We start from the raw sequence: 17,854 nt of genomic DNA on the forward strand, positions 1-17,854 counted from the left end.
CCTGGGCTGCATCTTTTTCGGCGCCCGCAAAAAAATAAGTAAATGTTTGTTTAGACAAGCCTACCCAAATAGCAAAGGAAATTTTGATCTGTTGAAGCATTTTAACTGCGTACATTGTACTAAAGTACGGCTGTGAATTTTTTCTCGTACGTATTTTATTGCTTTATATTTTTGTACACCAGTTCGGGTTCTTTTGGGTTTTTTTTTAATCAAGCGGTGTAATAAATAAACGATTAAATAAGTGGTGTCTGGAGTAATTCTTTGCGAGCGTGCGAACCGCTCTGGGCGGAAGAGTTGGCATTGCTGTCTTCCTATGTAACGTTTGTCCTGCTGCTTCCCCCTGTTGCATCAGAAGCAGCAAGGAGCATAAACTTAGCAGCTTTCTTTTTACCGAGAGAGGGAGCGCCCCGATGGTCAGTCTCGTTGAAGACATTTACGAATTTTAGCTCTCCTGCTTGGGTCAGAGCAAACACACCCTTTCGCTTCTCCTGTGGGATTATGCATCTTGGGCAGCCCCCTTCTCCTGCCTCCCCACCCACAAATCAAGAACGGATTCGGACTTCTGCTGGGACCCCAGTCCTTTGCTTTTTTGCTGTCTCCATCCCCACCCCCTATCACTGATCTTGTGCTTGATCCTTGGGAGGTTTTTAAGCAGAGGTTGGATGGTCGTCCTTCATATTCCACCTTTTCTCCAAGGACCAGAAGGTGGCATTCACTTCCCCATTTGAGCCTCACAACAATCCTCAAAATCACCCAGGGAGCTTTATGACTTGAGTGGGGATTTGAATCCTTGTTTTCCCATTTCCTTTGTTGTTGTTTAGTCGTATCCGACTCTTCGTGACCCCATGGACCAGAGCACGCCAGGCACTTCTGTCTTCCACTGCCTCCCACAGTTTGGTCAGACTCATGTTTGTAGCTTCGAAGACACTATCCAACCATCTCGTCCTCTGTCGTCCCCTTCTCCTTGTGCCCTCCATCTTTCCCAACATCAGGGTCTTTTCCAGGGAGTCTTCTCTTCTTATGAGGTGGCCAAAGTATTGGAGCCTCAGCTTCACGATCTGTCCTTCCAGTGAGCACTCATCCCATTTCCTAGTCCGCTTAATATATTTCCACCTTACTCCACATTCTTGAAAAGATATAGAATTGAAGTGGTATTGTTTTTCACGTGGGCTAGAAGCTTAAAAGGTCTCTTGTTAACAGTCTTCTATAGTACCTTTAACCAGTATTGACTGCAGTCCTATAAACTTAACAGGGTCAGGGAGTAAACCCCATGGAATTCAGTGGAGCTTATTTCTTAGTAGGCATATTTAGGAGTTTACTTGCGTTTCTTGTGAAGTGCAATCCCATACATGTCTGCTCAGTTAAGCCTCACTGAAATTAAGCAAGTGTATTGCAAAGTGAATTCTACGTCCAACAGGAGTACAGTGGTATCTCATGTTACATACGCTTCAGGTTACACACTACGCTAACCCAGAAATAGTTCTTCAGGTTAAGAACTTTGATTCAGGATAAGAACAGAAATTGGGCTCCGGCGGCGCGGCGGCAGCAGCAGGCCCCATTAGCTAAAGTGATGCTTCAGGTTAAGAAGTTTCAGGTTAAGAACGGACCTCCGGAACAAATTAAGTACTTAACCCGAGGTACCACTGTATTTGTCAGACATAAAATTTGGAGGTGTATAATTTTCTGGACATGAGGAAACAATGGTGAGGGAAGTATGTGTTAATGTTCCACAAGTTGCTATTTTTCCTTGTTACAACACAGAAATGATACAATTTGAAATACTTTTCAACCAGACAGAAGAAATCTTGGCAGAGGCAGGGAAGAGGAAGAAATGATCCCTGAAACTATCAAGGATTATTTAGGTTTCAAGCTAATATGTACCGTTAACAGGAGTACCGTTAACATTTAAATAACAGCCCAGCAGCAAGTTTATTAGGGAAAATCATGGCAGCCTTGAGTAAACCTCAACTTCTCATCTGTAAAATGGGAACAACCGACCTTTATTTTCTCAAGGGCAATAAGTGACCAAGCAAGACCCTTAACCTTTAAGAATAGGCCTTTAATACAGTAGAGATATAACCTTACAAAGAAGGGGGCATACTTCTGTGATAGAACACGTGTTTCTGCAGGCAGAAGTTTCTTGACTCAATCGCTGGCATTTTCCCTTTTAAAAAGGGCTCAGTAGGAGGTAGTGTGAAGAGTCTCTTGGCTGATATGCTTGGATTCTGCAAGATGGACAAATAAAGCCACCTGGTATAAGTCATCTTCCTAACATAGGTACTTCAATCCTTTATATCTTCGCTCCATTTGTTTGGAACAATATTCGTAAAATATGCTATTGCCCATTGGTTCTCTATTAACATGTTTGTGTGTTTGTTCTAGAGAAATAAATACAGATTCCTGTCATGACAAAGTAATATTAAACAGGGTGACGTAGCCCTAGAACCAAGTTGTCTTGAAACTGACCAGAGGGGAAGCAACTCTTGGTTGCATCGTTAAGTGGAGTCTTGGACCTGGTGTGAGATGTGTTGTTACAGGAGTCAGCGGCCACAGTGCTGTCAAATTCAACATATATATAAGTGGACATTTGCCAAGCAGGTCTGGTACAGCCACATTTGACTTCAAAAGAGGAAACTTCTCAGAAATGAGGGAATTGATTAAAAGAAGGAAGTTGACAGGGAAAGTAAAGAGGGTCAAATCTGGTGGTGCAGGGCAAAAAAGTGAGCTCTTTTTACCGTTCTCCCATCGAGTAATTCAAAAACTGCATTCAAAAACTGGCAAAGAGGGGAGCTAATTTTTGTAATTCTGAAAGGTGAGGTGTAGGGTTTTTGCCATAAGGTAAGCCTCGGGTAAGGGACGCGGGTGGCGCTGTGGGTAAAAGCCTCAGCACCTAGGGCTTGCCAATCGAAAGGTCGGCGGTTCGAATCCCCGCGGCGGGGTGCGCTCCCGTTGTTTGGTCCCAGCGCCTGCCAACCTAGCAGTTCGAAAGCACCCCCAGGTGCAAGTAGATAAATAGGGACCGCTTACCAGCGGGAAGGTAAACAGCGTTTCCGTGTGCAGCTCTGGCTTGCCAGAGCAGCGATGTCACGCTGGCCACGTGACCTCACTCACCTCTTGAGTGAGATGGGCGCACAACCCTAGAGTCTGTCAAGACTGTCCCGTACGGGCAGGGGTACCTTTACCTTTAAGCCTCGGGGCTTTTTCACATCAGGAAAGGCAGGCAACCAGGAAAAGCAAAGTGCTGAAGAAAGGTTACTGGGTCGCCTACCCTTCCCAATGTGAAAAAGCTCCCCTCTTTGCCAGTTTTTGAATGCAGTTTCTTTACTCATTACTCGATGGGAGAATGGTAAAAAAAGGTCACTTTCAGCAGTCCCATGGAAGTCCTGGTTGCCATGGGCATGGTGTCAAAGGGAGACATAACAGACCCAAATGTCCTGGGCACTCTGGGACACCCCAAGATAATTTCAGAGGAGTCGATATCCACATTAAGACATGCGTCCCATGACCTTTCTTGATTCAAGTGGAAGTGTGTTGTGGCATTTTATGAGTCTTTGTGTGCTGTGTATATAAACTTTCTTCTAATGTGCCTCCTGGCAGCCTTTTCAAACTATCCGTTCTGCTGAACAACTGGTTAGGAAGGCTGTTCTATTTGAATAAACCAGGTCCCTGCAGGGCGTTGAGATTGCTCTCTCTTTCAAAAAAAAAGGTCACTTTTTGGCACAGCACAGGCCACATTGCAACAGTATGCTAAGCTCAAAGCTCTGCATTCATGGAAATTTTTAAGCGTCTTGAAAAGTCAAAGCTTCATGTGTTAAGACAAGGCTACATGCACAGACTTCTGTGTGAATGTACACAGGCTTCATGCTATATGAAGATTTCCAAACTGACATGCATGTTCACTCTGAGGAGCCATGGGCTAGGTGACACCAGGAACAGGCTCTGCTCATGTATCAATTCAATGCATGAGCAGTGATTTTTGAATTGGGTTAGAATTAGCTGCAATTCTAATTCAACTCAGATATCTAGGTCACCATTTTACAACCACCAAAGAATTATTTAGATTTCATTCACAAAAGCACAACATTAAAAAAAAACCCCACTGAACAAAGCAGTAATATATATACATTAAAGAGTTATATATATATAACACTACCGTACATTAAAATACTCTACCAAAATAAGTCCACATGAGAATTTTTCAATGTTTTGAGTCTTCTTTGAAGGCTTACATTCAGTAAAAACATTCACTCAGATTACAATTAAGTATTCACAACGAAAACATAGTGAGGAAAATTAGCAAAATAAATCATAGCACTCAGGATGGTTATTAGCCTAATTTCCCCTGTCAAATCCCTTTGACACAAAATGAAATCACAATAAGACAGTATATCTATATTCAGGTTTGAATTCGTTAAGGCTCAAGGTATTAGAGAATTTTGGTTTAGTACTTCCCTGAGTCTCCCAGTCTCAGCAACATATTGTATAAAAATAATATTCAGTCTCTTTGGAAGCAAGTTATTACACATGAATTTAGTTACATAAGCAAAAATACAGGCACTTACTTCATTCTTAAACAGAACTCAAACAGCTAGATAAAAATTTCTATGGAAGCATGGAATTCAGAATTCTATGAATTCAGAATTTGTCATGCACAGTCATACCTCTTGTTATGTTTGCTTCAGGTTGCGTCCCGAGGCGACCCGGAAAGGGTTACTTCTGGGTTTCGCCGCTCACGCATGCGCAGATGCGCTCATGTTGTGAACAGGCCTCCGGAACGGATCCCATTCACAACCAGAGGTACCACTGTATATAAAACCAAATTTCACATCCCCCCCCCTCGCCCGCCCTTGTTGAACCCTGTTCAAAAAATTGAAATGACCTAATGGCTCGCAGTTTCTTTCAGAATGTCATTTGTAATAAACCAAGGCTGTGAATAAAAGCCTGAGAAGAGATCAAGTTTCTTGGCAGGGTTAGGCCAGCTAAGGAATCAAGAAACTTTGCCGCCCCAAGTTACAGCACAATTTTTGCATTTTATTTCAAGTTCTTGAACAGTCCTCACTATCCCAAATAAAGATTTAAATAAAGTGAGTGGTTTGATAACTTCCTTGGTAGCAATTTACGACACACCTTTGGGTGTGATACATCTTGTCAGTTCCAACTTTAATTCAGTGGCAACTGTATTCTGGAAATTCACCATTCTAGCTCTACAGGGTATTTTCCAACAAGGCATGCTATGCAATGGCCAATTTTCCCCGCCCGAAACTTGTTGGACTTAAGGTTGTTTTCATTATCTTGTTTCGCCTTGATGCTTTCTTGCACAGATGATACCAATCCTTCTACCGAAAGATAAACAACACTGTCGGCTCCTAGGAGGAGAAAAAAGACAAAAAAATTATTTTTAAAAAAATGCTGCACCATTGTACACACCCTAAAGATGATGAAGGTGGTACCCAATGGTGAGGTCCTCTAGCGGATGGAAATCTGTCAGCAGAATAGGAAAGGAGGCAATTTTCGGTGATCTTTCTGAAGCACCCTATACCCTCCCTAAATCTGCTCCAGAGGATCTTCCAATCTCTACTGCAGCTTTAAAAAGGGTCAGGCATAGCTGGCAATTGTCTCTCTCCCTGTTTCACTGGTAGATTCGCTTCTGCCAGAGGGTAGTCACCACCCAAGCTGTTTAACACAAAGAGTGTCCATGTTTCTATGTATACCTTTATTGACAATGATAGAAAATATAATGTTTTACCTATGTAGTTGGCTAGGTCATGAAATTCGGGCTTATTGGCGATGAGTTCTTCTTTCGTTGGAATGTTTATTCCCATGTAACAAGGAAATCTTATTGGAGGCGAAGCTACACGAACGTGCACCTAGGGAGGAAGGGGGGGGAATGCTATTATGATGTTGACACTGTTTCAATTATGCCATTCATTCGTATTATTACCATTATTTATGTAATTTCTATACTGCCCTTCATCCGAAGATCACATAGTGATTTACAATATAAAAACACAAAATGCTTATCTTAATAAGCAACAAAAACAATACCCACTTCAACACCCACAATTCCAACAGGGAACACCAGCAAAATTCAAAGTCACTACAAGGAGGAGTGAGGTCTGATTGGTTGGCAACAGAGCCAATAAATTTGGTTTTGCTCTTAGACTACCTTCACCTCAATCAAGACACTTGAGAGACGATTATAAAGCTGAAACTGCGCCAGTCTTGTCCCTCAGTCAGGCCTTCCTCAAAATCTGACAGCAATACTTTCTTACCTCTTTAGCACCGGATTCCCTCAGTAGTTTAATTATGGGTGAAATGGTGTTGCCTCGTACAATAGAATCGTCAATAAGGACAACACGCTTCCCTCTGAAGTTGTCTGACAGGACTCCAAATTTTTTGGCCACTCCGAGCTGCCTTAGCCTCATGTTTGGCTGAATAAAAGTTCTTCCTACATATCTGTTTTTGCACAGTACTTCAATGTATGGTAGTCCACACTAGAAAAAAAAGAGAGAATGTAAAAGTCAAAGTACCATAGAAAGTGAAGTGGCTAAGATCAATTCTCCATCAACATTCCTTTTCTTTTCTATACACAAAAGAGTTGACTAAGTGGGAACAGTTCAACTACAACAGCCAAAGAAACTTATGCAATCTCTTGGAGAAAACGTGAACTTCACTGGTGTTTGGGGGATTTCTTTGGAAAATGCTAAAAAGCTATTAATTCACACAGGGCTGGCGGTGAGGGGGTGTGGTAATATTTTTCTCTGACTGTTGAATTTTATTTGCATGTGTATTTATAGTCTATGTTAATGCTGTGTTGTTGTTTTTAAAAGTAATTCATTAGTTTGATGTATTTATCTTTTTCTTGTAAACTGGCTTGAACTGCTCTCAGGAAGGCGAGATTGAAACTTTTAGTGCTACAAGATAAACATCTGTGTTAAAATGTTTTGTGTTACAAGTTGTATTATGTCAATTAATTTTTTTAATAAAAAAACAACAAAAATATGAGATTTCAGATTAAAGAGAAGAATCAGGGGCACATTACCTTTTGAGCATATCCAAGGGCTGCTGGTGTTGCAGATTCTGGGACTGTGCTAACCAAATCAGCTTCCACTGGGGCTTCAATTGCAAGCTGTTGGCCGCATCTCCTCCGTACAGAATAGACCATTTGACCTGTGGAGAATGAGGAAAAAAACTTGCATTTGTTCTGTACAGTTTTGATTCCAGCATCTTCAACTGATTTTTTTTCCTGCTGCCTTTAAAAATCCAAGGCAAGAGTAAAGGTTTAAACCCAGTGTCACGGACTGGTTGGATGGAGAGGAATGCTGAATAGATAGGAGGAGCCAGCAGGGATGAAGGCTCAGAGCCCGGGAAGTGGCAGTGGGGTGATAATGAGTGGTCAGAGGGAGAAGACTGGGAGGAAGTATCAGAAGCTGGAGAAGTAACAGGGCTTGGCGGCGGAGGAGTCTGGCAGAGAGAAACCTAGAATCAAGAGGCAGAAGCTGAGGGAGGCCAAAAGGCAGAGATGAGTCTGGCTAGTGAAGAGGCATGGGTGTCTCCCCGTCCTGCTGTGACAGGCTCCCCCCCCCCCCCCCGGTTTCCCAGAACCAGGAGAGGCACAAAGAAGGCAGAGGAGAAGCTAGCTTAATGCAGGCGCAGTCTCAGATTGCTTGGAAAAAACCTTTGAGACTTTGGCAGCCATGGGGAGGCAGGGACTGTCTGTCTCACCAACTGCTTCATGGAGGCAAGACCCGTTGCTGTGCTCAATAGGCCTGACACTCCTGTGCAGATCCTGTTTTTGCTAATAGTTAACTCTGACTTAGGGATGCGGGTGGCGCTGTGGGTTAAACCACAGAGCCTAGGACTTGCCGATCAGAAGGTTGGCGGTTCAAATCTCTGCGACGGGGTGAGCTCCCGTTGCTCGGTCGCTGCTCCTGGCACGTTAGCAGTTCGAAAGCACCTCAAAGTGCAAGTAGAGAAATAGGTACCGCTCTGGTGGGAAGGTAAACGGCGTTTCCGTGCGCTGCTCTGGTTTGCCAGAAGCGGCTTAGTCATGCTGGCCACATGACCTGGAAGCTGTACGCTGGCTCCCTCGGCCAATAAAGCAAGATGAGTGCCGCAACCCCAGAGTCAGTCACGACTGGACCTAATGGTCAGGGGTCCCTTTACCTTTACTAACTCTGACTTGCTCAGTGTGATTTACTGCTGGCTCACTCCTGTTACCCAATCTCTTCAGCATTTGCTCTGTTAACAAGGACTATTTCTTTCCTTTTACTGAAATGATTTTTTTAACAATACAAATAAAGCAACATTCAAATAAAAAGTAGGAAGATGTGTGTGACCATAGATATTGTAAAGGGAAATACACTGCACTCATTATGATGCTCTACAATCTAACCAAATAGTCTCCTCTATTTTATCTTTTTTTAAAATGTATCATGCAAATGGGGAACCAGGCCATTGGTCCAAAAAATATTTTTCAACCCAGCTACCCACCCACAAAGTACCACAATACAGCTTCTGGTACTACACTGGAAAAAAACTTATGTTATTTATTTATTATTACAATTTAAACTAGCAGAAAATCATGAAGATTACCGTATTTTTCGCACCATAGGACACACCGGACAATAGGACGCACCTTGTTTTAGAGGGGGGAGAACAGGAAAAAAAATTCTCCCCCTCTCTGCCCAGCGCCCCTTCAGCGAAGGGGCAGGAGGCGCTGCGCAGAGAGAGGGAGAATTTTCCCCCTCTTGTTTTCCTGCTCTAAAACAAGGTGCCGTTTAAGGTGCGTTCAGGCGGCTACCTTGGAAGCCTGGAGAGCGAGAGGGGTCAGTGCACACCGACCCCTCTTGCTCTCCAGGCTTCAGGTTCCTTTCGACCTGCTCTTTGGGGCTGGCGGGGGGAAGCCCACCACCAGCCCCAAAGAGCAGGTCAGGGAGCAGCCGAAAGGCGCAGCGGAGAGGCTCCTGCCATAGCTGCGCATCACCTCTCCAGCCGGGAGAGGGTCGCGGGGGCTGCTTTAGTCCTGCGCGCGCTCTCCCGGCTGGAGAGGTGACGGGCGGCTATAGAGGCTCCTGCCATAGCCGCGCGTCACCTCTCCAGCTGGGAGAGGGTCGCGGGGCTATGGCGTCTTCACTCCATAGGACGCACACACATTTCCCCTTCATTTTTGAAGGGGAAAAAGTGCATCCTATAGAGCAAAAAATACGGTATTTTTCTGTCCCTGTATAGAATCTGTAAGGAAAGCTCTCAGCTCTCCAAGTAACCCTACTCTGCTCCCTATATATGCTGAAGACCTAACTGGATTTCACAATACATTAAACATAGCCATAAAATTGATCTTGTGAGACTTTCCTAATGTACCCTCAATTGCTGAAAAAATTTGTCCAACATTTTTGTGGATCTTGATTCAATTATGTGGGTATAATTTTCTTCAATCTAAAAGAACAACTGATAAAGCAAATTTCATAGCTTGCCTTCAAAGATGCTGTCAGGCCTCGCAAAATAGACATATTCAAAAATGCAGAATGCTGATGGATCTCCCGCAGGTCTTGGCACAACATCCAATGTCTGGACATCATATCTGGATATCTTCACAATCTCTCCAGGCATGACCTCACGGTAATATCTGGAAAACAAAGTAAGATATTATAAATCTTCATAAAATTGATCTTTAGAAACATTGCAATTGTAAGAGAATTGGTTATTATAGACACTGTTGGAAAAACCTGGGGGCATGTGCATTCCTTGGTGGCTGACAATATCACAATAATATTGTGCGTGCAACAATTTCTCAGACATATTAAATAAGTTCAGAATGTGATCTAGAACTAAGATTTTGGAAAATCTCATTTGAAAAATTCAGTTTTCAGTCCTTTTGTAGCTGTGAAGATAATGTTTTCAAGCAGTACTACCTGAAATCTCAGTTGCAAGAAAATGACTGACACTGTCCATTTGAGCTTAATTCAGTTTACTCTGGATTATATGTGCATAAGATTACACTTAATGAGATTTCTAGAGGTTAGAGGCAGGCCTTTAGTATCCTACAGTATCTCCTTATCTAGGAGATATTGACTAGGAAAACTAGAACAAATGTGATCAATCTGGAAAATGTATACAGAACACCAAAGTCAGCTTTGTTGGTGAAGAATTTTAATTTTAATTATCCCAGATTGTACAGATATGCAAGTATAACTAAAATTTACTGTGATTTAGAGAAATAAACAACCACAATGCTCCAAATGTTGATCTCGCAGAGCAAAAAAATTCCCTGAGTTTCACAAAATAGTTTTGTTAACCAAGCAAAAGTCGAATATTAAAAGTTGACTAATGCACGAGCAAACTGAAAGACATTGGTTTGGGTCACATGCAGTGCCAAACCATTGTTTGATGTTGTTTGAATGCACACAGTGTGATCCCTCCTTCCCCTTACTTTGTGTTGCAGCCAACCACTAACTTATGAGGGTTTTCTTGCTGCCATCCAACCAGGTTTGCAGATCACAATGTGAAACTGATTTGGAAGATAAATGCAACCCACAGTTGGGTGTCTGGTTGTAAAGCTTGTTAAATACCTGGAAATAACTAATTCAGCTGACATGAGAGAGAAGGAGGGAGCTGCTGACAGCAAGGCTCAGTTATGTAACACTACTTATGTTTAGTGTCATATGTGAACTGACTGAAGGTGTCAAAATGTCTTTGGAAAATAGTGGCATTATTAAATCAGTTTTTATCTTCTTTGATAATCTATTTATAGCTGCCACCTTCATGCTTGCCTGATGGCAGACTTGTCAAGTATATTGTCAGTTCCTGTTAGACTAATAGTTCATAATGGAATTAAACATGTCTGCCATTTTCTAAAATCTGGCAACAAACAGGTGCCTTAACAGGGAAATTCCAGGTATCCACAGGCTTCTTTTTGTGAAATATTGGTTTCCCCCTTTTTCCTGTTCCCACTGTTGTAACGTGTCACTTATTGTGTGTTATGTCATGGTGCCATGCATTTTTCTGCATCCATTCCACCTGTAGGCTAGTGGAGGCAGAGAAACATGCAACTTGAGAAGTCATTTTTGAAGTGTTGTTACTTATTATAAAGGATCAAGGGAAGAATTCAAGTCAGGAATGCAGTGTTTACCAGCAATCCCATGTTTCCTATAATGTGCAGTTTCTCCCCAAATGGAAAAGATACCTAGCGAAATCTAAATGGCCTTTGCCTTTTTTCACAAACTGCTGGTCATTATTCTGCACATCATTAACAAAAGATTTTTTGTCATTTTCTCTCCCCAAATTCTAAAGACACATTTTGTTGCTATCCTTAGAAGTCTGGGGAACGAGAGAGCGCGATTCCATGGCTCTCTGAACACAAAAATATGACGAGTCCTTTTTTAAAATGTAACTTACTGATACAAAAGCATGAAAACGAAAAGTAAATAATTAACTGGCTAATAGTTAGTTGGTTGTCAAAGATCACTTGTCAGTGTTTTGTCTTCTAAATATAGATGGTGTACAATTCAGCTCCCTTCAAAGCAATAGGTCATTGACTTCAATGGAAGTTTAATTTTCAGACCAACAATACCTTTTCTCCAAGTTGCTGTAGTACAAAATAGCAGAAATAATCTGATTTGACTTCAAGTGTAAGGAAACACAGAATCACAGAACTGTAGAGTTGGGAAGGGACTATGAGGGTCATCTAGTCCAACCCCCGACTCTGAGATTAAGAGTCTCATGCTCTACCAACTGAGCTATATGTAACAAACGAACTTACTCTGCTCCGATAGATAAAAAGCTACACGATTCTGAAGAAACTACCCATCCTTCAGTTTCAGCATTAGTTTTCCCTGTAATAAAGTTTAAAAGAGTAATAACAGCATTAAAAAAACCCTTCTAATTGATTTTTTTTTTGTCAAAGGAAAAGTAATACAGAGTTGCAGAATAAAGTAACAACAGTAGAACAGTGTACCAACTTAACTCTGTTACTAGGTCTTTAAAAATCTGTTGCAAATGCTCATTACCTTTCTCAAACGACAACGGTCAAATATAATACTGCTGATAATTTATCAATGCAGCATCTGAAAGTATTACTCCAGTGGTGACATTGCTTGTAAAATATCTTATCTGACTGATGGCCAACCACGAGTGATATGACCGTGAAACTCAGTCATGCATTCAACAGTAATTCTGTTTGTTGTAAACTATACTGGTGTTTGCTACAGCACATATTATATATTGCGAAGGGCAGAAATGTATCCCTAAATAGGCCTGTCTGTGAAAGCATGACACAACCATAGCTAATCAGCACATGTCAACTGTCTGCTTAGGAATTAATATTTCCTTCACATTTTTCATGGGTTACTGCAAGATGCAACACAGGATGTAACCGCAGCAAACACAACTGCTATGTAAAGTGTGACATTGCTCCAACATAAAAACACAAGTTAGTGGCTGATCTAACTACCAAAAGATGTCCCAAAAATTCAGTCTAGATTGAGCTGCTTAGAATTAATCTTTATAGTGTTTCTGAAGATGTACCTATGTAACTAGACACACATTCTTGTTGTATTTATTGGTTGCCTATATGTTCCCAATATCTCAGGTGTTATGGATGAATAATAACAATACTACCCAGAATTTAGCATTTTATTTCAGGTGTATATTATATAAAATTTCATGATGCAATCACAATAGAACTGAGCCAGAAACTTAAGCAGAAGAAACAAAATTATTTCCTCTATTCTACCATTTGCTTTTTGAAATATGGCAACCCTAGTAATTTGATATAATAGCAACTCGTATTAGGCTTTTATCACTGTTACTTAAGACTGCATTCATTGTAACTAGAACCCTATTTTCTCCTGAGCTATGTCTTTTTTCCACTTTATGTTTCCTCTTTTCATGTAGGATTACTGTTCTTCCACTAAATCCAATGTTTATCTATGTAGTTGAACATTAAAAGCATAAAGAGTACAAGTGGTAAGTGTTTCAAAATGAACATTGATGCAGTTAACTCAAAGCATAGCTCACATATAACATATCAAATATGATGATAGTGATATATTTATTTATACCCCACCTTTTCCCCTAACAGGAACTCGGTGCAGCTTAGAGATTTAAACAACAGCAACCCCAACAATTACCCCAGCCACTCTGGGCGGCTTCCAACAAATTAAAACAATATGAAGTCTTACCTTTTCCACTAATATCACCTACTGGAACAAGACGGCCAATACAGAGTGGACGGTTCCCATAGGGATCACGAACAGCATAGATAATATCTTTATGCATCATCAGAAGCGAGTATGAAGTGGGTGTTTCATTCATCAGATTTTTTATCCTGGAACATGAGAGCTCTTTTAATATACAGTGGTACCTCGGGTTACAAACACCCCGGGTTACAGACTCCGCTAACCCGGAAGTAGTACCTCTGGTTAAGAACTTTGCCCCAGGATGAGAACAAAAATCGCGCGCTGGCAGCGTGAGGCCCCATTAGCTAAAGTGGTACCTCAGGTTAAGAACCGTTTCAGGTTAAGAATGGACCTCTGGAACGAATTAAGTTCGTAACCAGAGGTACCACTGTACTCCTTTGGCTTAGTGCTGCTTATTTCGCTTATTTCCCTTCAAACCAATTGCTTTACCTTGCTACCCAATCTGGGGTGTCGTCATTCTCCAAAGGGGGTGTGAATGCCAGCAGCTGAGTGATCAATTCACTGTCAGAACTGGTAGACAGTCCCACTCCATGGCGCATTAGCTATTAAACAAAGGACCAAAATGCAGCATTAATCAAGTACATGCAACTCTCGCATTATCTGTAGAAGAAACACACATGAGTACATGCATACCTACACCAATGGTCTAGAAAACAGAAGTGACGCAGGCCAATTTCTGCTCTCTAAAATCAAAAGAAGTGGTATCCAAAGGGGAAGGGCAGAAAGAGGACATCTACACCACACATTTGAAATGGTTAAACTGTTATTCCTTCTTCTGAGGAAATACTAGGAATAGTAGTCAGAGAGGGAGAACCACACATCTGACAACAGGATTATTCTGAGCACTACGATTTTTTTGCAGGAAGTTGTCATTACTTAAAAGTTTGAGCCTAATAGAGCAATCCTATACATTCAGAGGAGGAATCGTGACTGAAGGAGCTCTTTGCACCTTTGGCAAGGGAAGGAAGACTGAGCTACACAATTAAGTGTAGGGATCAGCTCTTCAGTGAGATGGGTACTTTAACTAAATTTGGGATACAATATAGATAAGAGAAAGATGATGGGAAGTAGGTGTACATTTATTTTTGCATGTCACTTTGGTATTCCAGCTTCCTCTTCGTATTTCCAGGATTTAAACTGTGAGTGCTGTGAAGAATTCTTGGAATATAAAATGGTATAAAATCATAACTCTGTTTCATTCCACATTCAGTTGTGAAAAATAAACCAATCCTTGGGTCATTCATTCGTAATCATGAGCAAGTCATGGAAGGGGGGGAAAGTACCTCTAAAACATTGCTGTAAACCATGGGTAGGCAAACTAAGGGCTGGATCCAGCCCAACTGCCTTCTCAATCCAGCCTGTAGTCGGTCCGGGAATCAGTGTGTTTTTACATGAGTAGAATGTGTCCTTTTATTTAAAATGCATCTCTGGGTTATTTGTGGGGCGTAGGAATTTGTTCATTTCCCCAAAAAATATAGTCTGCCCCCCCCACAAGGTCTGAGGGACAGTGGACCGGCCCCCTGCTGAAAAAGTTGTTGACCCCGGCAAACTTGTGCTTATATATCACAAATTGTGCATATGGTAGTGGATGAACTACAAGAGGATAAGAAATCAACTGAAGTGCAAATAAAAGACAACTAAGGATCTCGTTCGAAAGCACTCTTGGGTGCAAGTAGATAAATAGGGACCGCTTACTAGCGGGAAGGTAAACAGCGTTCCGTGTGCTGTGCTGGCTTGCCAGATGCAGCTTGTCATGCTGGCCACGTGACCCGGAAGTGTCTCCGGACAGCGTTGGCTCCTGGCCTATAGAGTGAGATGAGCGCACAACCCTAGAGTCTGGCAAGACTGGCCCGTACGGGCAGGGGTACCTTTACCTTTACGGATCTGGTACATTGCAGAAGGGGGAGGATGGGTGTTCAAAATTAGCAATGTGGCTTTTTGGCACTTGCCCTGGGATCTGTGTATGATCTCAAGATCATGAAAACAGTTCACATTTATGCTTATCATACTAATGATTTGTTATTTTGACCATTTTCCTACCGTCAAATATAACAAAGACCTGGCTATGTGCCACTTTTAAATGCAAATTTACTATCATGTTCTGCTTCTTCATGCTTAGAATCCTGAACCCTGAGCCAGCCTCCTGCAACCTGGTGCCTTCCAGATGTTGTGGGACTACATGTCCCATCTTCAGGGCTGCCCAAGTCCTTTTGGTGCCCCCCATCCCAGCTAGGGAAGAAGGGGTGAGTGAAGATCTACATCACGAACAAGGAGGGAATAAAGATCTACATCGGAATCTGCTGCCCTGTGGATCCTGCCCACTGAGGCAATCATCTCACCTTGCCTCATGAGTGGGCCGGCCCTGCCCATCCTTCTAAACCAATGGCCTTGAGAGCTGTAGACCAAAAGAACTACAGGATGGGAAATTTGTACCTTTCTTCTCAGTCGTGCAGCATTTGTCAGCTCCCCATTGTGAGCTACAGCAATCTTCCCATGCAGAGTTTCCACAACAAATGGTTGACAGTTATCCAAGACAGAGACTCCGGAGGTAGAGTATCTTGTGTGGCCAATTCCAAGATTTGAAATGTACAGCTTCTTCAGACTGTCTTCGCTGAACACATGATTAACCAGACCCATCCCCTGCAAAACAAGAATGGGAAATGATTACATGCTCCTAAGAGCAGTTTCCAATACTGCCCAGAATATTTTAGCAAGCTAAACTTAATCTACATGTGCGCACACACACAAACAAGTTCCTGTCCCCAAACTTCCAGATTGAAGACGACTCGAAAATTTCAATTGGCCCCAAATGCAGCAGCCAGATTGCTGGCTGAGTTTCCCTTCACATTTCGTATAAGCCCTGTTTGAAAACAGCTGCATGGATTGCCAGTTCTTTCCCTGGCCCAATTCGAGGTGCTCATGTTAGCGTTTAAAGACCTAAAAAGATTCAGGCCCCAAATGTCTGAAAGACCACCTCCTTTCCTACAGACCCTCTGGGATGCTAAGATCATAGGAGGTTACCCTCTTAGTTGTTCTACCACCCTCAGAAGCTTAGGGTGTAGCAGTCTAGGAAAACACATTTTCCATGGCAGCCCCTAAGTTGTGGAACTCCCTTTCCACAGAGGTGCATCTTGCACAATACTGGGACGCCCATCACAGTGTTCTGTTGCACCAGAAGCAGTTTAATCCTGCTGGCCACATGACCCCAAAAGCTGTCTATGGACAAACGCCAGTTCCCTCAGCCTGAAAGTGAGATGAGCGCTGCAACCCCATAGTCGCCTTTGACTAGACTTAACCACCCTGGGGTCCTTTACCTTTACCTTTATCTTTACCTTTACCTGCATCTAGCACCTTCACTATACACAGCTTTCGGTAAATACTGAAGAGGCATCTCTGTTTTACCCTTGAGATGTGTGTGTGTGCGTATACATATATACATATATATATATAACAAAAATAAGGTGGGTCCATATATATATGGCCCCGCCTTATTTTTGTAATTTCAGGTTGTTTTAAACAGTTTTAAATACTGCATAATATTTTATATTAATATTAATGTTGTGTTTTAAGTGTATGAAAGGCAAGTAATAAACTGTTGTTGTTGTTGTAGTAGTAGTAGTAGTAACAACAACAACAAATTTTAATGTAATGATCATTTAGCACTTGGAATAGGTAAATAAAGTTATGCTATTGTGGTGTAGTAGCAATAGTTTTGGTTTGTAAACTACTGCCTGGCCTAGGGCAAATCACTGTCTATCTGAACTAACTTTCAAACCACTTGGCTTCACACTAGGATCTCCAGCGTAAGGGGCATTGACCTCATATTCAATCGCTGTGTCCTTAACAGCAGCTTGATCTGCAGAAAATAAACAGGTGAAGCTTTTTAAGGCAGGGACAAAATAGAACTGAGAAAGTTGGCAACCCTACTTTATCCATCACATCTTCCCTGCATTATCACAGAGCACAGATACTGTATAATATAATTTGGCTAGGCTGCATTTCTTTTAAAGGTTTAGTGACTCCATACACATGGTACTCTTGCTCCAAAAAATGGGTACATGCGGTGATGTATATCTTCTGCTCACTTTCCCTGCTCCTCTTTCAGGAAAACTGCTGTGTTTGAAGTAGCATGTTATGATGCTATACACAATTTATAACTTAGGTACTAGAAACTTATATTCAAAACCTTGTTCAGCTATGCAGCTTCTGTGAGGTTTACCTCAGGTATATATACAGTGAATGGTTTTTCAGCTTCTCAGCATTATTTTTAACATCTCAGAGTCTGAAACGGAAATGTTTCTACGTGTGAAAGCCACACCTCCTCTTAACTATATAAACAGTAAACAAGCTTCCCAGTTTACCTTGTGTAGTTTGAATGTATGGGCTGACTCGCCATCACTTGTCACAATCCCAGCACTCTCTTGGCCTCTAGGAGAAAAGCAAAAGCAGATGATGGTACCAAAATGGTATTTATATATTCGCATTACCCAAGCGTGGATTCCTATGTAGCAAAAACAGCACCATCCGTACACAATATGGAAGTATCAAAACGCCTAGATAACATATTTGTATGCAAACAGATAACCTTAAAGGGGGAAAAATCCCCCGGCAAGAGAAACCCCCATCCTCCTGAATTTCACCTTCCCTCATCAACC

General features: G+C 41.9%; 2 protein-coding genes across 2 annotated transcripts in view; both read right to left on the minus strand.

The window, feature by feature from the left end:
* The window catches only part of LONRF1 (LON peptidase N-terminal domain and ring finger 1), a 213,769-nt gene that overhangs the window by 135,163 nt on the left and 60,752 nt on the right, over positions 1-17,854 (minus strand). The gene's annotated exons all lie outside the window — the stretch shown is intronic.
* Positions 1,980-17,854, minus strand: part of PPAT (phosphoribosyl pyrophosphate amidotransferase) — a gene marked incomplete at its 5' end in the record, with an annotated part of 47,883 nt that continues 32,008 nt past the window's right edge. Inside the window, 11 exons of the mRNA XM_083458319.1 lie at positions 1,980-2,844; positions 3,191-5,366; positions 5,747-5,867; positions 6,273-6,494; positions 7,043-7,170; positions 9,477-9,628; positions 11,762-11,834; positions 13,182-13,327; positions 13,629-13,741; positions 15,633-15,839; positions 17,561-17,627. Coding sequence (XP_083314445.1) covers positions 5,191-5,366; positions 5,747-5,867; positions 6,273-6,494; positions 7,043-7,170; positions 9,477-9,628; positions 11,762-11,834; positions 13,182-13,327; positions 13,629-13,741; positions 15,633-15,839; positions 17,561-17,627 — 1,405 coding nt within the window. The 3' untranslated portion in view covers positions 1,980-2,844; positions 3,191-5,190. The remainder of the gene's footprint in view (positions 2,845-3,190; positions 5,367-5,746; positions 5,868-6,272; positions 6,495-7,042; positions 7,171-9,476; positions 9,629-11,761; positions 11,835-13,181; positions 13,328-13,628; positions 13,742-15,632; positions 15,840-17,560; positions 17,628-17,854) is intronic.

The sequence above is a fragment of the Podarcis tiliguerta genome (assembly GCF_965153285.1).
Source record: "Podarcis tiliguerta genome assembly, chromosome: 9".
Classification (NCBI taxonomy): Eukaryota; Metazoa; Chordata; class Lepidosauria; order Squamata; family Lacertidae; genus Podarcis; species Podarcis tiliguerta.